The sequence below is a fragment of the Pleurodeles waltl genome, chromosome 1_2, assembly GCF_031143425.1.
Source record: "Pleurodeles waltl isolate 20211129_DDA chromosome 1_2, aPleWal1.hap1.20221129, whole genome shotgun sequence".
In the NCBI taxonomy this organism is placed as follows: Eukaryota; Metazoa; Chordata; class Amphibia; order Caudata; family Salamandridae; genus Pleurodeles; species Pleurodeles waltl.
In genome coordinates, this window is record NC_090437.1 from 1,019,280,839 (window position 1) to 1,019,304,838 (window position 24,000).

Sequence of the window (24,000 nt, forward strand, 5' to 3'; positions counted from 1 at the left end):
GGATTATCTAGTCTCTTGGGGTCCCAGGTTTTCAAACAACAGGGCCACAGTAGTTCAAGCCCACTTCTGGCAGTGAAACTAAAGGTTGCACAACTGTTGAAGGAATATTCCTTTGAGTGTTCTAAAGGTAGGCAATGTTGTAGTTTCAGTTTGTTATGAAGGCGGCACAACTTGGTTGCAGTTTTTGTACTTAAAGTTGACGGATTCGAAACCGAGGTGTGGGCTATCGCATGTGAAATGCATGTTAGCAGATTTTTTGAAGCAACTAGTTGAACATTTTAGCAATATGTTAATTGGATTCAAGAACAAACTGCCTAAATGTTTTAATTAAACTATAACGGCTCTTAAGTTGTCGATATTACTGTTGTAAAAGTAAACGTTGAATGCTAGCTAAATGAGGGCACTGCAACGTCACTCACTAGGGAACAAGTCAAACCTAGATATCAGGAATAGTCTCTGACCTCGGGACGACCTGATTTCAAGATCACTGCCCATAAGTCTTGCAGCATTGTGGCGTCCTCTTGGGATAGGGAAACCTGATGTGAAACACCAGAATTGCTGGTCCTCTTAAAGTCAGGCTCGCACTTGACGAACACATGGTTGCTACAGTACAAGGCTTAACAAAAAATGTTTAATGCAGATTAGGGACTTTATCAGATAAACAGTTGAATGTGTGGTGACATATGTGATTGTTCCAATTGTGTGCCATTGGGGTTGAACAACACATACAGAAAGCCACTTCAAGGGTGCTCATAAGTAGCTCAGCTGGTGATAGTATAATTATTGTAACTTTTAAAATTTGGTGGGTGCAATTATTATTGCGTATAACAAGTTGTGCCCTTTGAAATGGGACATAACATGCTGATATTGGTGCTTTACGCTACAAAATCCGCATGCACTGGTATTTATGGGGCATTTACCCTGGAGCAAATTTTAAAAGATGTGATAGTTACCATAAAATTTGCAATTCCAGTCCCTTTGCAAACTAATGTTTGGATTGGGATCTGAGAAGAACGGTCCACTCGTAACAAAGGTCAAAGAGTCAGACTAAAATACTTTTGTGGGCTGATCCAAGTTGTGATTGACAGTATGTTAAGCCAGTGGCTGACCATTCCAGAATCCAGCAAAAGCTCACTATAATTGATTATTATGTATTTTTTTCCAAAAAATGAGATTGTGGTCTTTCATCAGAGCAGTCGGACCACTGCCTGCTCTTAAAAGATATTTTCATTCTTAAAGAAGAAGGGTTCCCCCTTCCTATCTGCAAATGGGTTATCACCTCCTTCAAGGAGTTAGTAAAATGTGAATGTTTTGTGGCCATAATTTGGTTGCAAAACATTCATACATCCCATTCAGATTAGGTATTTGGAAGGGACACCCTGAACACCAAATACAGAATCGTAAACACAAATTGCGATTCAGTAACATGTTTTGTAAAAGCATTTTTGTGGTTGGAAACAACCTGATCATATGACCCAAAATCCCTTACTGCTGCAGAAAGAATTTAACCTCTAGAGGTCTCAATTTTGGAGATCCCTGCAGTTTGGCATGCCCTGGGATCTCAGAAAAGAATGCCTTCCCCGAATATTACTAATTGAAGGTAAAATTAATCATTGACAATCTAGGCAAGAAAGGTATTTCAAGACTTTACAAAACCCTATTTACCTGTGCCCTTCTAAAGGCTAAATGGAAGGTTAACCTAGGTAAAATGGATAAGAAGGACTGGAGGGGTACGTGGGTGGCGCCTCAGGAAATGGCCATATCAGCTAAACTGTGTCTGATTCAGTTAAAGTACTGACACAGAGTGTATTACACTTCAGACAACGTACATAAAATGGTGCCTCCCTGACTACACTCAGGGTCATTCTGGAGTAGGTACCTTTTTCCTCATGGCATGGACCTGTACCCAGATACAGAAATATTGGCATATCACATTACAGATGCTGTCAAGTGGTGGGGGTGGCAGGTGTATCTCTCCCCCAGGCGTGCTATTTTGGGGATCCTGGAGGGTATGGATAGTTCAGAGGAGGAACAAACTTTGATTAGGCTGAGTATAGTACTAAGAGGAGCCTCGATAGATACTGGAAGTCTGAGGAAGCCCCATCGGTGCAGAGGTGGATGTGAGGCAGGGATACTTGCGTCTGTATTGGAGTAGCAGATAAACCAAGCCAGATAATGTCAACGTGAACATTATGATATGAGGAAAATGTTGGAACTGTTTTCACAGCACTAGTATTTATTGCAAGGCTGAGAATGATGAGAATGTGTTAAGATCTTGAAATGTATTGTTTCATGCATTTGACTATTGATGTCCTCCTGCTGTCATAATATGCTTATTTATTGTTTGCTTGAAAGCCACTAAAAAGATCTTATTAAAAAATAACTTAGTAGCAGGCACTTTGGAAACCTCTCTGAACATATGGGTTTATGTTGTTTACCGTAAAGAGCAGCAGTCATGCAGCACAGCAATTATTTTACTTTCTTCCATTCCCAGTGTTAATTTAAATGTGCAATAAGCCACTGTAAAATGAAGAGGGTGGATTAAAGCATAATTGTTTCTTTAAAATATTAACGTTATGTCCCCCAATAACCATGAACTAACGTGTTTTTTTTCATTTCACTTAGGCTTCAGCCCTCTTTGAATGGTTTTGGCATAATGACAGCTGAAGATACCTACACTTGTATGAGTAACGACTCCTCCAACATGTCAACATCCAACCTTGCAGACGGTGTTGCTGGCGCTCCTAACGAGGCTGCTTTGCTCGCCCTGATGGAGCGTACAGGCTACACCATGGTTCAGGAAAATGGGCAGCGGAAATATGGAGGGCCACCACCAGATTGGGAAGGACTGCACCCTCCACGTGGCTGTGAAGTGTTTGTAGGGAAAATACCTCGAGATGTCTACGAGGATGAGCTGGTCCCCGTCTTTGAGACTGTGGGCCGCATCTATGAAATGAGGCTAATGATGGACTTTGATGGGAAAAACAGGGGCTACGCCTTTGTTATGTTCACATTGAAGCATGAGGCTAAACGAGCTGTCCGAGATCTCAACAACTATGAAATCCGACCAGGTAGGCTCCTCGGTGTGTGCTGCAGTGTAGACAACTGCAGGCTGTTCATAGGTGGAATACCCAAGATGAAAAAGAGAGAAGAAATCTTGGAAGAAATTTCCAAGGTAACCGAAGGAGTGCTTGATGTGATTGTCTACGCCAGTGCGGCTGACAAAATGAAGAATCGAGGCTTTGCCTTTGTGGAGTATGAAAGCCACAGAGCAGCTGCAATGGCTAGGAGGAAGTTAATGCCAGGAAGAATCCAACTTTGGGGCCACCAGATAGCTGTCGACTGGGCAGAACCGGAAATTGATGTTGACGAAGATGTAATGGAGACAGTCAAAATTCTTTATGTGCGGAATTTGATGATTGAGACCACGGAGGACGCTCTTAAAAAGATCTTTGGACAGTTTAACCCAGGGTGTGTTGAGCGGGTGAAGAAAATTCGAGATTATGCCTTTGTCCATTTCACCAGCCGGGATGATGCAGTTCATGCAATGCAAAAGCTGAATGGGACTGAGCTTGAAGGATCATGCATTGAAGTTACTTTGGCCAAGCCGGTTGATAAAGAGCAGTACACCCGTTATCAGAAAGCAGCCAAAGGAGGAGCACCAGCAACCGCAATTACAACAGATGTGACTCAGCCCAACTATGTTTATTCTTGCGATCCTTATACATTAGCTTACTACGGCTATCCATACAATGCTCTTATTGGGCCTAACCGAGATTACTTCATTAAAGGTTGGTAGGCAGAGTGAGACCTTTTCTATTTAACAGTATTTAAGATGTCTCTTTACCTAAATAGGGCAGTGGGATTTTATATCAAACAGAAGGCCTTTGACATGATGACACTTTGCATAGTCGGTCGTTTAGGAGACTTTCCTCAAAATGTTTTACATTGTTGATAGACACAGGGGCTTCCAACGTTGGTCAGCTAGAGCCTGGCCCATCCAGATTTTAAGAATATTTACATGAGACACATTTACCTAAAATTAATCTAAATGGGGGTTATTTACATAGTCAGTGGAAGTTTGGCATGCCTAACCTGCATTGTGGGCCAATGTTGGTAACCCTTCTTTTAAAGCATCACAGGCGAAGGCTCACAGTGGCATTAAGATATTTTCACTCTTCTTGGCTTGTCTAATAGTACTGACACTGTATAAGTCGAATGCATAGTTTATTGCCTTAGACATTCAAACATTTCCCACATGTGCTTCATTGCTGAACAAACAGATGCAGCAGTGAACAATGATTTACCAAATATTACAGAAGGTCATATATATTTAAGAAAAAAGAAATATACCCCAATTAACAAATATTGAAAACAAATGTTTTGGTAAAAAAAAAAAATATGGTTAAATATTGCATTATTTACTGCATTGTAGTCACACTTGGATAGAATGAATGCTCGATGTTGAATTTGAGGCACTAAGTTGATTTTTCTTCAATATCGTCGTCTCTTAACTTCTACACTTTTACTTTTTCTGATGCTGTAGGTGGCTGCACTGACTTTTTGTGTGTGTTTTGTAGATGTACCCCATTTACCTACATAGTTGTTTGTCCTTGTGATGTACTGTAAATCGTACTTGAGTGAAATCATGACACAAATCTTTTTACGTGGATCAGCTTTGCATATAACACCTCTCATGCCTTTCCTGCACTTCAGTAATCCAATGTCATGTTATTTTAATTTTTTGATCTGCATGTTTCAATGTAGAAGAAAGGGCCAATCCTACAACTGAACCCAGCTACAATATTGTTTGTCCCATAAGTAATTTAAAATTACCACTCTGAATGCCCTATTTGAAACTGTATACTTGGAATAATTGGGTGAAAGTTGCTCTTGTTTGAATTGGAACTGTGTTTAAAAATATTGGCCACATGTTGGCACACTCCACCTTTTCAGAGCATGGACAGGTGAACTTTAACTTTCACTCAAGTTCAGAATTCCTCTGAACAAGCACAAAAAGAGAACTATCATGCTACAAAAGCTGTTCTTGTTTTCGTACCTGGACACCTCTGTCAATATAACATGTAGTCAGTAATAATTTAAAAATTGAAAATGTTACCATCTCAAATCTTTAGGATAAATGCTTCCTTCTGGAGCTCTGTTGAGGATAGTTCCCCATCTTTTGCGCCCTAATTCAGGTCGTTTGCCTGTGAGGTGCACATTTATTACAGAATTGTTGGTGTGGATAATTGGATCCTCCTTGCACAATCAGTTTTGGTTGGTTTGAAACTGTAGGCAGTAGCCACGTGTTGGGGGTCTGTGGCCTCTGAAGGAGACTGAAGGAGTTTAACCAACACTCCTTGTGCATTAAGCTTATTTACATGGTATGGATTCATCCATATGTTGTGACATTTACACCCACAATAAAATAACAGACGTAGAAAATAAAACTGAGGAAAATAAATTGTAAAAGTGAGTTTTCAAAGCTTCTTATATAGATAACCAAGCACTTGATCTCAGGTGAGAGGTCTTCCAAACGTAGTGGATCCTCCATCAGATATAAAACATTCTTGATCATAAACCACAGTTCATAAGCTAGAAAGGCACATTGTGTTCCAGTTTGTGCATAACTATAAGAATTTAATTCCACAGAAAAGTGGCTTGATTTGAGACGACCCTAACTCATTTGTGGCTCAACTCAACATCTGTGTTCAGACAGACTGAACCAGTGAAGTGTGTATAGCACTGCTCCGATGTGCCCTTGGTGGTGATTTTTCCTATGGATGGTGCACTCTGACTTGTTGTAGACTCAAGATAGTTTAAATCTCAGCACTAAATTGATGCTTCTCCCATAATCCAACAAAAACAAGTTGATGGATGGAATGCATGAAGTAATCTCAGGCACAGGCAATTGCTCGGAGCTGCATCCCAATCCATAATTTTTAACCCACAATGCTACCTCACTTTAAACCCAGCCATATGAAAATCACTCTAGACCTTGCTCCGGTGGGAACAGTCCAGCCTGAAACCCTAGGCTAGATCCTCCCTAAACCAGAAAGCAAGCAACCCAGGCCTGGTCTATCCCTTATTACAGCTCCTCAGCCAGGAATAGCTCAGTTCTAGTGGCACATTGAGCACAGTACCCTCATCTGGGCATACCTGTCACACTTAGTACAACAAAAACAAGGTGATGGATAGAATGCTTGAGTTAATCTCAGCCTCTAGCAGTCACTTGGTCTGCATCCAAATCCTTCGTTTTTTTCCTCGTATAAAACTTCCGTTTGGATCGAACTATATGCAAATCATTCTTGACTTTGCTCCAGTGAGAACAGTCCAGGGCAAACTGCCAGCCCATGTCTGGGTCCTGTGCAAACTGTGCCACTGGAGAAAGCTATACCTAGCTGATCAGCCCTAAAAAGGATGAAACCAGCCCTGGGTTGCTTGTGTTCTGGTTCAGGGCATAATCTGGTCTGGCAGTTTGGGCTGGACTGTTCCCATTGAAGCAGGGTTGAGACTGATTTACACATGACTGGGTCCAACCTGAGGTGGCATGGTGTGCAAAATACCAAAGAAGTGGGATGCTTTGAGTAATTACCAGTGGCTTAGATTATTATAAGCACTCCATCCATGACTTTTTGTGAATTGCCATAACTCAAGCTGGGAGATAATTATAACCTTCCCAGCCGAAATTTGATTAAAGAAATTTGAATTGTATTTCATTCATTTTAGAATTTTTTTTTAATGAAAACTTAGGTTATGATCAGCCACCAGAATCTCAGCTTTATTAGGATTAAATACGTTCCAGTTAGTTTTTCACTTAATTTTTGCAAGCACTACGCATGGTTAGTTATACCCATGTTCCCCTCATATTTGAGGAAGTCCTTGAGTGAAAATGGTGTCTGAGGGGGAGCTGCTACTGATATCCTGTCCTAGTAATATTACAATATGCCTGTGTGTCAGGTTGGAATTGGAGACGTTTGACTCCACCACACACATTAGAGGATCTCAATCCAGAGACTTGCACTAAACTTAACCAGTTAAAGAAGCCATTGGTCACAAGACGTTCAGCCAGCTAAGAAGTGTTAACCCTCCCCACAGTCTACGAGCAGCAGAAGCTTGGTGATCCACAAATAGTTGGCTAGAAGGGCAACATAGAGTGCCTAGTTCAATTTGCATGAATCTCTCAGTGCAAGTATAATAAGCACATGGCATAAAAAGTAAGCTGTTGGCGAGTTCTATTTACATTGATTATAACCTGAAAGGTCTGTACGAAGTAAACCTACCAATTGTAAACCCAGAGAACGCAGAAAGCGTAGGAAGTGTTACAGCTTTTGTAGCTTGATATGCCCCATTTAATAGTGCTTTAAAGGTGCACATGTGGTATCTAAGGAAGAAGAAATCTGTAAACAAAATTACAGCGACATGTAATTCCCTCAAGCTTTCATGGCCCTTTCAAACGTGTTTTAAATCCAGTTAATTGCTGTGATGAGTTTAAGTTTAATTGATCAGGAACTCTTTTCTTTTCACTTTCAAAAAATAACATACCTTTAGAATTCTCATGTCCAAGTCTGTCATTAAGTTCCTTGCTTTTGTGAATGTGTATATTTTGCCCACCTGCCCCTTCTTTTTCCCCGTATATAGTCAACTTAGGCGGGGCATTTGTTGCTTATCGTTGTAAGGAAACTCCTTCCCACGAACAAGGAACTTGGCGACGAGGCTAGCTCCAGGCAGCATGGTGATTTGCTGTGCCAGGAAGGGATTCGATTTTTTATGCTAAAGGCTAATGGACTAATGACATATCTATGAGAAAAAGAAGTTCCTGACAAATAAACACAACCACCGCAGTTGGAACAGCAAGTACTCTATTTTGGAGTGGTTGCTGTTCTGCTTTAAAGTGATGCAGGCCTAGTGATGGCCACTGACTTGCAGAAATGTGTATAGTTTGAGCACTAGCCCAGTGGTTGTTGCTGCTGTTACTGATCATTTTGTTATATTGATATTATAAGCAGGCAGCCTCAGAGGCCGAGGGCGAGGTGCAGCTGGCAACAGAGCCCCAGGTCCCAGGGGTACCTACCTGGGGGGATATTCCGCAGGCCGCGGCATATATAGCAGATATCATGAAGGGAAGGGTAAAGAAAAAGGCTATGAACTTGTACCCAACTTGGAAATGCCGGCTGTCAATCAAGTTGCCATTAAACCTGGTACAGGTCAGTCTAATCATATACTGTTCAAAGTTAACTGAAACTCTGTTAGAAAGCAGGACAGTTTCTTGTAGTTATGAATATCTTTATCTCACAAAGGCATGGTGTCTATATCTTTTACTATAATCAATGGCTCAATTTGGACATTTGACTAAAAATTTACCAAGAACCCAGTAGGTCAGAAATACTAGGTGGGGAGGCCATTCATCCTGAAATTGTAAAGCAGGCTAACACATATTTGGTTTCCCTTGAAAGATGCACAGAAGTTCAATGCACATGAATATCACTTACATGAATCTGCACCTTATTAAAAGTGAGAGGCGCTAGTCCCATACGTAATTGAGTACAATAATTGGCTGTTAATGTTTTTTTGAGATACAAAGCTGGCATATTAGTTGTAAGAGTCACTCCTTCTTACTGGTAGTCATAGTATTATAGAGAAACTTTACAGATGTAAAAGGCGAAGACTGTCTCAATTTAGGATTTCTCCTATTGAGGTTGACCCTGTTGATTCAAAAACCCATTTAATTACTGAATTATTGAAACTGTATGTGGGCTTTTCCGGGTTTAAAAGCTTCTAATGCCTGTGCAGGACCTCTTTGGCTTTTCTCGAGCAAGATTCCCAATCGTTTGTTTCAATGTTGTGATTAAATCTCATACAAATTCATATGATCCAGCACTTATGCTTCATGTGTCTGCTAGGACTAACCCAGTATGAACATTTTCATTCGTGTACTCTTCTGGAATTGTTTTAATGGGATGATGGAGAGACAGTGGTGACTGTGACCTCAGAATGATGCCTTTAGAACCAGTTTATTAGAAGGGAAGACATAGCGGTGGCCTCAAAACATCTAGATGAACATGCTTTCGGGCATGTTAGGTGTTTCAGCAGTATATACTATTATAGTGATATAAAATGTTGCTTTAGCGCCCATTTTATATTTCCGTGATAAATTATTTTGCAAAATATATCTAAAATGGTGAGAAGCCTAAAGCAGAATAGCACAAGCACTACATGGGAGAAAGAGGAAAGGGGGATTATAAAACTACCTGGTTGTGTATGACAGCCCACAAACACTACAGGGTCCGTAGGCTAAAGAACTGGACCATATATTAATTGCACTGAAACGTACAGATTTTGAGGAATATTTTCTGAGTGAAGTGGAGTACTATATTGCTTATTATGTATGAGAGCTTTGTCAGTAAAAATGGTTAGTCTTTCCTGTTGGTAACTCATTAATATGATCTTTCATAGTGGCAATCCCCACCCTTACGGGCCAGTACTCCGTATTCCCGGCAGCACATGCAGCCAAGATGATGGAAGAGGGCAAAATCCATGCTATGGATCATATGATGAGCCCAATTGCCGTTCAGACCGATCCAGCCAGTGCAGCGGTAGCAGCAGCTGCAGCAGCGGGTATCCCGTCTGTTTCAACCCCTCCACCTTTTCAGGTAAGTGCCCTAAATCTTGTGTTTTGTATAACTCCTCCACCATTGGGGAGACCGACTTCCATGCACTGGCTAATCTTCTATTTCTCACTCGGTATAAATGGATACCAAGGTAATACCAAAACATGTCTTCACTGATGCGGTAGCCCGCATAGGAGGATCCTGAAAACCACTAGCCTTAGAAGACTTCCATACCGGGCTCTCTGAAAACTCGGGCTGCTTTGTCTGTTTTAGATACCACAATTAATACACGTAACCTATTGACTCAAACAATCCCAGCAGGGAGGTGGAGCAGAAATTCTGCATGAAATACAACAGAGGATCGCGAGGATAGTAAGTGCAAGTTAGTGAGAGATTGGGCACAATGACAGTGGCGTTCTAGGGCAATACATGGTTTTGGCAGACAGGTTGATAAATGCATGTGTTCGAAACATTGGTTGTGTTAGGTTTGGGATGGCTAAGTCGACATTTCTTGCAAACCAGCATTTGGTTGCGACATAAAAGGGTTTGGGGAAGCTGGCATGTTCTGCTTAACACTGCTTGAGGCCTGTGGCTCATTACAGGCAGCCTAAATCAGAAGTTTGTGTTCTTGCTAATGAGAAGTCGAACTGACCCTGCTGTGCATGTGGAGTCTGGAAAGTTTAAAAGTAAATCGGAGAGCTGCAGAAGTTGAGGAGTGAAGTTTAATGTTCATTTAAGACATTTTGTTGAGGTCAGATTGTGGATCTCCACCAACTTATCTTAACATCAGTATCACGGGCTATCACCAGTAGCTGAATGAGCTGCATTCTATGTGCGGGAATGAATTTCAAACCTCTGGTGGTTGTTTTACACGCTTATTAATGCCAAATTGAAATTGATAGTTACATAGAGGAGGCCGACTTCCATGCTCTAGCTACTCATTTATTTTCCACTCGGTATAAATGGATACCAAGTCAGTACCAAAACATGTCTTCACTGATGCTGTAGCCCGCATAGGAGGATCCTGAAAACCACTGTCTTTAGAACAATTTAATACCAGGATGTCTGAAAACTCAGGCTGATTTGTCTATTTTAGATACAACTATTAAGACACTTAACCTATTGACTCAAACAATGCCAGCAGGGAGGTGGAGCAAAAATAATCATTATAATTCCCAGGGTAGTGCAGTTATTTATTGGAAAAGATCAGGGTCGGACTGGCCTGCAGTGGGGTCAGGCAGTACCTGAAGGGCTGGGCTGACAATCCAGTGTGTTGAACTTTTTTGGCTGTTTGTGGGCCTGTTTTATGTTCTGGCGGCCGTATTTTACGGATGATTTCCATGTTATTAAAACAAACATTACCTGTAGCAAGAACCGATCGATGCAAACTTATTTACTTTGCAAAACACTTTTTATACAGAATGTATTTACAACTTCTAAATTGCCCCAGTTTGCAAACAAGGGCCACCTTTCTAGCTATGTAATTCACTAATGGGGACTACTTTTAATTTGGTGCCCAGGCCTCCATTCTGTCCCAGTCTGAACCTGGAAAGGTAATGCGCCTCCTAACAACTGGATTTTAATACCATTCAGCCACTGTCGCAGCATTTACTGTAATGAAATGATCTGCTGTGGTCTTCTAATCATTTGCAGTGGTTGGCGATTTGGTGGACAAACAGCTGTTGCCTAGCAAATGCACTTGAGTTCTCTGCCCACCAAACTGAGAGTACGCCACCTCATGTAGATGAACCCTCAATGGCTTTGTAGACAGAATACTTCTTCCAGCAGAGTAGCGGCTGTTCAGGGGGACAGGCTAAAGGCTTTCCCCCTGTCCATCACCACAAAGAAAAACCTGGCACTAAGGGACTTGGAAAAAAATAATGACCCCACATCCTGGGAGGAAGCTCAGTGTACAGAGTTGTCTGTAGGGGCATCAGGACGGTGGAGGACATGAGTACCCTCTGTATGCCAAACTCTAAATCAGGCTCCTAGTCTTCCCAGAGTTCCTAGGTCGGAAAAGGATGTCTGCTGCAGAACTCTAATTCTGCATGGAGACCTGTTATCTGAAACCCTAAAATGACATTGCTGAAAGTGTTTCTTACTTTTCTGTTTGTAGTTAGTCCACTCCAATCAACTTTTGCTTCTTAGAACCAGGATTCCAAAGATTGGACAGGAATGGATACATTTGGGTCTGCTTCTTGCTAGTCTCTAAGCTTCTTCACTTGAGGCAGGATAATGTGTTCGCACAGTTGTTTTAACTCTCTGCTGTATTGATCTACTGTAAACTGTTGAAGGGGGGCCAAGGAGGTCTTTGTAATAACTTCAGCAACAATGAGCAGCCTACCTGTTTAGGATCTAGATTGCAGCAATGATATTGGATCAGAGTTTTATTCCTTTGTAATTCAAACGGTGTCTGTTAAGGATGTTGTACCTTGCACCGGAAATATTTTCAGGTATGTATTGTTCATGGCCAACTTAAATTTTAACTTTTGGTAGGAGAAGTAGGTAGAGTAAAATTGCCCAGGCATAACGCAAAAACAAAGTAACCCACTGCGGGGCAGGTCTTGATGCTGCATAGTACTGTCAAGTTGGGTCCCAATTAAGCAGATTCAGAAAAGTGTCCCAAATCATCATTCTTACTTTTTCTGGTAATTACGTCCTGTGGGCATTACTTTTTTTTGGTCTTATTTAGAAGAATCCTGCCCATGTTTATTTGTCTTATTGAGCCACTGTAGATGGGTCGACGTAAGTCTCTTGCCAAGCACCTAAAAATAATAGTGGTTGAGCATATGAGCTAAATCATTGTATTTTCTAACTGTACAGTTAAAGAAGATGCTGCAGTTATGAAAATAGGTGCAAATGATGAAAAACATGTCCGCATTTTGTATCCAGATTGAAATGCAAAGGTTGGAATCTTTCTGAGTAGGCTGTGAGCAGCCGGGAAGTTTAACTGATGAACACATTGGCCATACAATCCAACTTGTATTCCCTGGCTAACAAATTACATGCACACAATAGATGTTAGATTTTCATTGCATATTGAACACATCTGAAGCACTTAAGACCTGCCTAATGGCAAAATGGACTGAAAAGTATTATGTGGGTAGACGAAAAGGAATTGTTCTGGTACTCAACTAAAAAACATCCAGTTGTTCTTTCAAAATCCATTTCTGTGCCTTTTAGAAACCATGTTGGTTACCGGATTAGTGTGGGACGGTAGAGTCTAATGAAGAGACCTATACTCAGTCCAACCTTGAGGATAAGCCTTCAGTATCTTGCCAGGTCTTTTAAGTTTGGACAATGTCTTGCTTTATTTGCTACCCCTGAAAGGGCCCAATGTATTAATTGCTGGTCGCAATTTGCAACCAGTATTTTTTCGCCCAGTAAAGAAGTTAACCAAGCAACCTATGTACTAATAGGTAAAGCACTACATTTTGATTCATAGTGGGCCTGACCTACCTTACGAATATTAATGAGGTAAACTTCAGATTTCAACTCACTTTAATTAGTGGCCACCATAGGGACGGTGGCTCACGAGGGACAGCAGACTACCATGTCTGTGATCACCTTTCCATAATGGTAACTTCTTTTTAAATGCAGCTGTTTTCCTTAAATGAAATGGTGCTGCGTTTAAAAAGAAAAGTTTTCATTTTGTGAAAAGTTTGTTTTATAGTTGTTTCGGAGTTGGCTGGTGTCCCCTAGACAAGTACCTACTCTCCAACACATCCGTCCCTTTGAGAGGGACCACTTCCCTTTTTCCACTACATTACCATCCCAACTCTGAAGTCTGCAAGTTTTCTCTATTTTGTATTAGCAAAACATTGCTACATCTCCCTCAGAATCATTACTTCAAAGTTACACCTACAACATACCCCTTCCAAATAGCAATTCGGCCTGGAGTCGCACAGCCTTTTTAAGAGTCAGTACAATTTAAGGACCCCTAAAATGGCATTAATACATAGTGTAAAAGCATTTTTGCGGTTACGAAATGCAGTTTAGATATTTGCAGCCATAAGAATCTTAATTAAATCAGTCCCGAGGTTCTTTTTTTTTAGTATGGTGTAATGAAAGCTTAGTCTTAGGAGGCTGTTTCCCAGTATAGTTTATATAGTTGTGGCTTAGCTGCACATGCCACTCACCTTTTGTAACTCTGTTTTTCAGCCAGGGATTTCCTATCGTTATGAGTCTGTCTGTGCTTCCTGGTGGAAGGTGTATCATGAACTTATTTGTCGAATACACCTTGAGCCACTGTCTGTGATACATTTCCGTCCAGTATACATCTAGAAAGTATTGCTACTGCCTGCATAAATTTTGTCTTGACACCAATAACTGATGCATGTTCAGAGTATGCATAAATGTCAGTTTCTCAGAGTGGCCCCTGACATGGTCATTTCTATAGCCCATTCATCCAACTGATATCAGCCCTAAAGTAATAATTATTTATTGTATACATTAATGTGCTATTTCAGTGCGTATCCTTGTAACACAGTGGTCTTCTCCCTGAATATTGATAATCGCAGAATGAGAGGTCTGAACAACTATGACCTCTTTAGAATGAACCTGCCGGAGGTCTAACACTTCAAAACCCTCAATCCCTGACCTTGGTATGAATATTTGCAACACATAAAATATGATTAATGACAATCTGGTAGTCTCACTGCAGGTGTGAGGCTTTACTGGCAACCGTGCACAGGCTTAGAACCATAGCCACCTCTGTCACCAGATCCTGTTTCTCCATCATTGCAGACATGTCATGCACTACAGATTATCGTAGTCTTGGCACTGTCAGAATTCGCGTCTCAGCCAGGACTTCGTTTCCATTACCTGGTGCCATGCCCTATCACAAATTCCACTTACATCAAAGCTGGAATTCAGAAGCAACTTCCTTCACTCTCCTGTTGCTTGTCACACTTATAAGCTGGTATAACCTATTTGCAAAACCTCTTCATTGACTCACAACCTCCTTTTCATGGTTTGGCTTGACAACAGACAGTTATTTGAGCATCACTAGAGAGGGGCTTTGGCTGCTTCCACGTGTTGGAAGCAAAGCCGGGGGTACTTACTGTGATTAGGCAGAAGTTGTGTGCTTCCACAAAAAGTGCTTTCCCTCCACATTTTGTGATCATTTTATTGATTTATCCAGCTGTCTGAGGTTGAACTTTCAGGTGCACACCCATGAGGTAGAGCTATTAAAGTGTCTTAACTAACTAGATAGTTTAGGGTGTTTTTCTCTGGTAGCAGCGTGGATGAGAGGAGGGCAGTCATTAAACTATATGAATTTTTAGGTCTGGCTAGACTGTGCATTCATAAGTCTGGCCTTTTTGCATTGCCAATGCTTGTTGCTCATGCCATGGAGAACAGCTCCTACTCACCTATACCGCAACTCTCCATTCAAATTAAATTCCTCTAACTTCAGGATTGGCAAGTGACATTTTCCAGCTGGTGATATAGTCTCAAAAGTGCTTCCATACCAGGGATGAGGGAACTTTATTGTGTAAGACAGGATACATTGGTGCAGTTAGGTGGTGAAAGGATGATTTGACGAGGACCAATATGCATGTCAACACTGTAAACAATGGGGAGGAGGAGGCCACGTTACTCGACTGACAGTATAACCTTTGTATTAAAATACAATGGCCTCTGGAGTCCACGTGTATCCTAACAACTGTAACATTGTTTTGAAATATATCTGGAAACATCTTGAACAATTCTCTATTATTGGGAGATTCAACTCTATAAAAATGCACATTTTGTCAAAACTTTGACAATCTTTCTGTAGGCACTGACTGTAATAGTGAATACCTACACCAACAATATTGTGTCATATTGATATGAAGGACAGAATATTGAGGGACAAAATATCGAAAGACAGTAGCTGATAGGGAAGTAAAGATTTACTTTTCCTAAGTCCACATATACATGTCTTGAGTATATATGTACCACATAGGTACATATATGTGTAGATAACCTAGTCTTACCTGTCAATATTTTATTTTTGATATTCTGTCGTCAGTATTCTGTCTCATCGATATTGTTGATTCGATATTAAGGGGGCACTATTTATGAAACAACAATAGTCCATACCTTTAGCTATTTGAACAACATATTTCGAGATACCATTTTTAAAAGAACAGTATGAAACCATAGGGCTCGATTTTTCAGCCGAAGGAAATCTCATTTATCCGGAACAAGCAAAACAGTTTTGTGTAGATTTGGATCCCCTTGATACTTTAAAAAGATACAACTAAAATTCATGCCGATTCTTCATCACATTTAGAAGAATACCTCTCAGAAATAACATAAATAACAATCCAAGTTTCCCATATATATTAATCAAATCATGCATAACCATGCAGAACTACCAGTGCAGATACTAGTCTGATTAATGAAGATAGTACTTTTACATCAAGTCTGCATTGCCAATGCATAAAACAATGTAGGTTACCTCTATTCAGTCTTTTCAGATCTGTCATGTTTTAAACCATTCAGTAGGCATTGTTCTTATGGAGCATCATTGACTGATAGAAGTTCTGGGTACAAAACATTTCCTAAACATGTAATAACCACATTCTCTGGCGTGCTAACGGACAGTGAACTAGATATAGTTTTCAAGGTTACAGAGAGATGGCTAAAGGAGAACACTACCATTCCCCCCCTTCCCCCCCCCCCCCCTGTGGAATCGCACCATGCGGTCATCTGGCTTTGTCAACTAGAACGTGGAGACTATGGGCCATATGTACGAACACTTTTTCCCATAGACACAGAATGGGTAAAAACCTTTGCTACATCTGACCCTATATTCCATCCTCTATAAAAGAAGCAGATTTAGTGAATCGCCGTTCTAACGTTCAAAATATGGTAGAATAATTCTCCAACTATTCAACTATGGGGAATATGATTGGCTACACATTAATACAAGAAACAGTTAGTAACTACTGTTAATTACTGTAAATATGTAAGTATTAATACCAGTCTGGTAGCCTAGTTTGACTGCTTTTCTTTAACATCTGATGTACTACTTTAGAAGCTGCATTATCTCTCTTACAACAATGCTAACACTATGTGTTTGAATAAAATCCCAAATATGGCTTAGGGCTCACTGTACACTCTTATGATTCTTCTATTACTATGGTGCACTAACAGCATGTTAATCCTATCTCACTGATAATTGCTAACCATTCTTAGTGAGTGGGTGTGGGGGTGTCAAGACACTAGTTTTCTAAGTTACATTTTTTTCTGTAGAGCCAATGATTTGGTGTCACAATAACTTTATAAAAGAACAGAGACCTGGGCTCATTATTAAAACTCTTGTAAACAATTTGAGTATCAAAGAGAAAAACACTGTTCTCACTTAGGAGAGTCAGTTGCAAAATTGCCTCATTTGACAGCCTTATGGACAGGCTGAAATAGTCTTTCTCCAAGTTGCAGAAACTGGTCGGAGGGAATAGGCAACAGTGAGGCTGTATTGGGTGGAGAAACACTGTCTGCTAAATGACCTGCGTCAATATCACAGGTTGTCCGAGTTACATTGTCACACTTTTTCCATGAGCTTTACAGCTGCTGGAACAACTTGGCAATCTTAGATGTGAGGTTGCAGTTGTTGCTCACTACCGTTGACACCTTGAACTCCTCTGCAATGAAAATATGACCTTCCAAGTCGTCTTGACTGAGTAGTAGCTCCGTTGAGTAGTTGAACCTTCCCTGAATGGAAGTGATGTCAGGGTTGACGCTGGACACTGCACATCTTGATTATCACAATTGCAATAAAGATAAAATATCCAACCAGAGTTGTTATTTTGTATGAAAGAAGAAACATTTCATTACATAGATAGGGAAAGTCATCTGACTTTGCCCCAGAATTGAGAGAGCTGGTAGCTCGCACCCAGGAAGCACAGCAGCGAGTTGAGTTGAAGGAGCTCTTCCACTAGCTGCAGTGGAACATCCACTTACGTCCATATTTCTTAGCTTGTGGGCAGCACCCAACTGCCAATCATTGCCAGTGCATCCACCAAGTTCCAAATCAATTCACAACCATCAAGGCTGGACCAGAGTTTCACTTCAGACAATAGTAACTGCATAGGGCACGTCTTTCCATGCTTTCAAATGCAATTTGAGAAGAGGAGTATTGAGTACATTACAACAGACCGGTACAAGCTCTGTGTGCCTGCTCTGGGAGCAAACCTTATGCATTAGCCCTAACAGCGTCTGGGAATAGTGGAAGCTGAGAGAGGACGAAGACAGGGAAAGTGATGCCCTTGTTGTTTTTGTGTTGATATGTGCCATGCTTCATCTCTAATTCTCCATTTAGTTTAAAACAAGTTATTGATGATCATCTAGGAGTCCAAACCCCCCTCCAACAACGGGTGCACTGAAGGTGCACTTGCTCGATTACGGGCATGTGCTCCAATCAGCACAAGCTCCAATGTTGGCAGTCGTTGTTGGACAACTAAAGCATATAATGCCTGTAGTCATTCACATTCATTAAAACAAAATAAAAGAAATTGCCTTCTTTGCCACTCTTCTCTAGACCTAATTTACACAAGGAAGCCCATAGGCATCACCCCTGTGTGCAACTAGTGCAACTCAGACTATAAAATGCTGCCACCATCATGGATCTCACCAAAGATCCTACCGAATCTTAGTGCACCATGGGTGTCCATAGCGGAAACCAGATCTGCAGGTTGTCTCTTACGACTAGGGGCCTCTCAAACTGAGCCAAAAATAGACAAAATATAAGGGACACTACAAGACAAAATATTGACAGTAAAGAAACAGCTGCAGGCGTGACCAGGGACCTTCAGCCATGCAGTCACACTTAACTGTGGTAACATCTCAACCAGGAAATTGGAAGAAAAAAATAAATCTATAGTTGAATTTGGGAGTGTGGATTAAAATTGCCAGGAAATGTACAAAATGCATCAGAATTAATTTTGGACCATTTTACTTCAGTACCTCACCTGGCTAACTGTAAAATTATTTTTCTATCCTACTAGGGTCGGCCCCTCACTCCAGTGTACACAGTGTCTCCCAACCTCCAGAGGATTCCTGCTGCTGGGTTTTATGGTGCAAGTTACCTTCCATTGGCATCTCCCACCACTATCGCCGCCCTTCACAAGAACGCAGCCGCAGCAGCAGCCTACGGAGGGTACGCCAGCTATATACCTCAAGCGTTCCCTGCAGCTACTTTCCAGGTGCCGATACATGATATCTACCAGACGTACTAGGACTGCTCACAGAACAGTGGGGAAAACACTGAAGGAACACTTTATTATTTATGAAGACAAAAACCTAAAAGAATGTTTGGACTTGGTAAACTTTGATACTAAGCCTGAAAGTGAAGAATATTATCGTATATGACCCATTTTTATTCTCCAGTGCCTGCATTAATGCATTTCTTAATGAGGTGTGTGTATTTGGTCTTCTAGTTTTTTTTTTTTATCCATACAGATTTATATTCAGTGGTTTGGTTGCATAGTTTTTTTTTTTTTAAACAATATATTTCAACATATTTGTGGTATGAAGGCTATTTTGTAGTAACGTCTGCACTCCAGAGATTTATATTTTGTAGTGCCTTTCATAATATATAAACTATATATATTAAAATGCACATTGGAGCAGCTAGGTGAACTCAAAACATATATTTTAAAAAATATAGTCGATATTTAAAAAGAATGCCTTCAAGGAAAGTTAACTTTTTTAGAAGGTACCTTATTTATGAAATTATACTGGAACATCGTATTTGATCTGGTAACAGATGGAAAAGGAGGCATTCTAAATCTACTACTGATTTTTTTTGCCCAGTTAGAAAACTGTGTTGCAAGAACTCTGAGACTTAACTGAAATGAATTGTATTTGGGCCCAGTCTCTGGAAGTGGGCTTTTTTGCCAGGCTTCATTCCTGCGCCTAAATGCTGATTTATTCACTTGTCTGGAGGATGACAGGGAACCAGTTATCCTCTTCTGGGCTGCACTTTGCACTGGTAGTGCTGGTGCATGTCGGATGTGCAATATTCCATTATGGAGAAAGGTAGTAATTTCTCTCTTTGCCTATAAGCTGCTTGACTGGCGCTTCCAACGCCTTTGCCACATGTGCAGGGGACACGTATATTCGCATGACTTAACGGAAGTCTTAATTGGTGGAGCTCTTCAAACCTATTCCCCTGCCTGTAAGTGACAATGTAGGCAGGGTACTTACATGCAGGACTGATTAGACAGTACCTACTCAGTCTTGAAGAGCAAGATTGGTCAACATATTACACCCCAGTAATGCTTTATGGCAGCTTCTGATGGATTTGTTAATTTCTGCATGCAATATTTCATTGCACTGAATGCAAAACATTCTTCCATTGCATTTTCTATTTTGATATAAAAAAAATATGCACGCCAGTTCTAGTGGGGCCATTCACCAATCTTTGGTTATGCAGCCCCGTAAGTGCCTTTCATAAATCCACTCAGGTGTGTGAGAGACCCATCCACGTAGGTGAACGGAGCCAGGGCACACGCACTCTGGTTGTGTTTGTGGAAAGATCTGAGGTTGAGTATGCTCCTTAGTTATCATTTTTTTATTCCCATATTTCTTACTCATTTCATCATGTTGCCTTTTGACTGTAATGGAGGTAACAGGCGGCAGTCTCTCGTCACAGTTTGCTCAGTGTTCTGACCGGCCTGAAGCTGCCTTCTGGTTCCTACTTCTTCTTCCCCTGCTGCCCACGGGTTGCCCTGGCTACCAACCATTGATCGAACCACTCCTTCATCCGAGCTCCGAGCCATTGCGTGGTTGTGGCAGCAGCACTGACCCAGCTTTTGAGCCATCAAACATTTTTAAGATGTCTGTTTCAGCACGGTCATCGTATACCTAAACTTTGCATTTTTCTAATTAATAGAAAAAGCATGTCATTTTTATCAATGTATGAATACTAGACAAATATAGAGTTTCATTATGTCTAGTGCTACTTGCCCCACTATACTCCAGATGATAACACACACTACATGAGAGGCCTTCTTAATGTTGGTTAGGGTGTGTGTGTTGTGAAAACTTGTTGCCTTGTATTTTGTAACCATGATCATTCACAAACAGTTCTGTGCCTTAGATACCTCACTCAGGTATGTCCTTTAGGACTAGGTAAATGTTTGTTCACTCCGTCCCGCTGCACTTGTTATAACTGAGCCTCATTTCAATGTGATGGACTGGTTTGCTATGTTTAAAAAGAAAAACAAGATGGCTGCTCCCCATGCTTTGGACCGTGACGCTGTGTGACATTTTCATGAAGACGTCACCGCATCTGGGGCCTGGTTTCAAGTTGCCTGCTTAGAAATTACAGTATCCACAAGGGTGGCAAAGATGAGAAGAAGATAAGTCCACATCGCAGCAATGATCCATCTATCATTGGACGAGCCCATTGATGTTCAGCCTATAGCAGCTTATACAACATGGTTTTCCTTTATGAAGTGTGACCTCATAGGTTCGTCACAGATAATCAAACATAAGGACCGACCCATAGACTCAGACCAGAACCCGGGTCAGCTTATAAAACAAAAGAACAGTGGTCCAGCTTGTGTGAAAGATCTTTGGTTTAACTGTGAGCCACGGGACCATTGTTATTTTGTTCTACTATGGGGAGGTGTCCTTGTTGGCACTCTCGTCCACCATTGCCATGCCAGGCATCCATAGACTGTCACCAAGACAGGGGCTCTTGAGGAAATATACGAGTTAATTCTGGATGGTGCCTTGACGATGTACATCTTCCAGTGTAATGCTTAGTTTTCATTTAAATGCTCATTTATTTTATTCTTTTGAAGTGTAAGTTGTAGTGACAGATAATGTATGTCTGTAGACAACAGCCTTACAAGCTCTTGTCAGCAGGAAGCAACTGCTTTATTTGCTCTTTAAACTGTCTCATCATGTTTCTTGAAAATTTTCGGAGGGCTTGGGGTTATTTGGGTAATATTAAGCATGTGCACAAAACTGTTAAGTTTGTATATACTATCTTATTATATGCATTTTTAAAGTCTTAAGTTGCTGCATTTTATGGTATGTGGTTTGCCATCAAATAGAACCATTTTATTTCAATGTTATTCAGTTTGTCATATTAGAAAGTGAATATTTTATTGCTGTGTTGTAGCCTGTTTAAAGGCTTTTTGTGTTTAGTGCATGTCACTCTTTGAAAGATTGTGGTGCCTCTTACCCAGTATTTGAATTCTTGCACTTGTGCCTTGATCACGCCATGATAGGTTGGTGAGGATTATGCGAAATTGGGACTCGCCACACATTTTTCACCACATTTCATTATGGTGGCTTGGGTGCCCCCAAAAGCCTGTTGCTTATCTACAATGTAGAACGTACGATGCTGCATTTAACATGTCCTGGTGCATTTTCCCGGTACATTTCGATGGCTATAGCTCAAATATCCATGGAGTGCCATAGTATGATATGCCAATTCTCTGTTAGTAAATAATAGAGGACCTGCTTTTGCTGTATGGAGGCAATGTGTGCCGGGTCTTTATAAAATAAATCTCCTTTTTCCCAACAAGTCACACTTTTTAGTTATTTGGTTATTGATAATTTTCGGGCCATCCCAAAACTGTGTCCCATTTATTTTTGATGTGTGTGTAGAACACTGTGGTCCGTGTGTCTATTTTTCTGTAGACTCAGTAGCACTACAAACCCTGTACACCTAGAGACACAGGTGACACGAGTCACAAACATACTAAACATAGCCATTAACCCTTTGTTGTCTTTCACGTGCATGCCAAAGATGTGCTTATCTATGCACTTGGGCTCAGAATGGCCTTTGTTCGTTTCCATTGGTGGAGGCCACGGTGTATGTTAGGAACAATTGTTAGGTCTGCTGGGTGGACCTGGAAGACACCTGGCTGGCGATCACACATGCAGTATGCTCAGTTGTCTTGCTGACGATTTGTACACGATTTGTATTTTTGTGTGCTTGAAGACTTAGGTAAATGGACGTGTACCTGTTGGAGTTAACCACCAGCCAGCACAACGAGCCATGGCGGAGAAAACTCCCAATTTCATATTGTAGCTGCATTCTTTAAGGGTTTCCAGGCTGTTGTTGGTTGTTTTTTGTGATTTTCCTCATGATGTCGATATTTCTAAAAGCACAGACTTATGGCATAATGTATATCGGACTGTGCTTTACATAGGTTGGTATTTTATATACAAAACAAAATATCCTTACAGTGCAGACGCCAAACTGAGCATGAAAGGCAGCACGTTGGGCGGCGGCATGCAAGGTGTTTGTAAAACAGCCTATGTGGTTTCTAATAGTTATTTCAACACCATTTCATGTACACTACTGAGGTAAGTTTCTTTACCAGAAATGTGAGCTTTTTTTTTTTAGAATGTTTAAAGAACAAAATATGCAAAGTCATTATAAAAATGTTGTGTGCTTTACATTCTGAAGTGCTTTTTTGTGTTGCCTTTTACTATTTCTATTTTACTGTGGTCTTTATATGGTAGAAAGTTTCTACTTTTATTTAGAACATTCTCAGTTTATATTACGTTCTTAGGATTAAGTAAATAAAGCATTCTTTAAAATGGACTTTCTTGTCTCGTTTTAGTAGTAAAAGTGTGGGCATGTGTGGTTTTAGAACCAGGAATGCTTATTTAAATTCATTGTCTCTTGCTATTTTGAAATTCTCGATTGATTAGAACTCCTTTATTTATGTTTTGGCCTAGTAGCGCATAACCACCACAAACACAGTTTGTTGGTGTAAATATGGAGCTGGACCCATTGGCTGGAAATTACTCTATCCATCCCTTCCCACTCCCATGAAGGAATGTCCACCGCTGGCATTAGCTGGGCAGATGCATCTTTCGATTTGGAAATCTACACATTACAAGGACTAATAAGTTGAAACTGGAGACAGAGAATGGCCTACAGTTTGCTGCCTATAGTTCTTTGCAATACCAATCAACTGCTTTCGGTACATCCAAGTGTGTGATGTGATGGTGTTTGCAGATGCTCATTTTGTAAAACTGTGGAGGCTCGTTGTAGGTGGATAGTATTCATTCAGGCCGTCCCTCCGAGTTCATATTGCCAATTTTGGCATTCCTTGCATTGATGGATTTCTCTAGGGGTGGATGCCTTGCTGTAGGATTGTGGGGCCAGCTTCTCACGGGAGGGGGAGCGGGTGGGTAGCAGGTGCTGATGATCTCATCGTGGTCCGTTACGCTGCTTATTCAGATCTCAAGCCTTTATAAGTGAGCTTGTGGTGTGTGGGGGATATATCGCGGGAGTGTACTGGCATTGTTAATAACCCAGCCTTCCACTGGCTCCATCCCATATGTTCACTCCAGAGCAGAGGGTTGTAGTACTGATATATATTACTTCACCACCCCTTCCCTCACCCTGATCACTGGCCATTGATGT

General features: G+C 40.9%; 1 protein-coding gene across 13 annotated transcripts in view; it reads left to right on the forward strand.

Moving 5' to 3' along the window:
• Positions 1-23,169, forward strand: part of RBM47 (RNA binding motif protein 47) — a 311,562-nt gene extending 288,393 nt beyond the window's left edge. For 11 of the 13 annotated variants that reach the window (XM_069201973.1, XM_069201966.1, XM_069201976.1 and 8 more), the window contains 4 exons: positions 2,626-3,791; positions 8,007-8,207; positions 9,457-9,653; positions 18,605-23,169. In XM_069201973.1, the coding sequence (XP_069058074.1) occupies positions 2,626-3,791; positions 8,007-8,207; positions 9,457-9,653; positions 18,605-18,835 (1,795 nt within the window). In that variant the 3' untranslated portion in view covers positions 18,836-23,169. The remainder of the gene's footprint in view (positions 1-2,625; positions 3,792-8,006; positions 8,208-9,456; positions 9,654-18,604) is intronic. The other 2 variants (XM_069201949.1, XM_069202004.1) reach the window with 2 other exon arrangements.
• Positions 23,170-24,000: the final 831 nt, after the last annotated feature.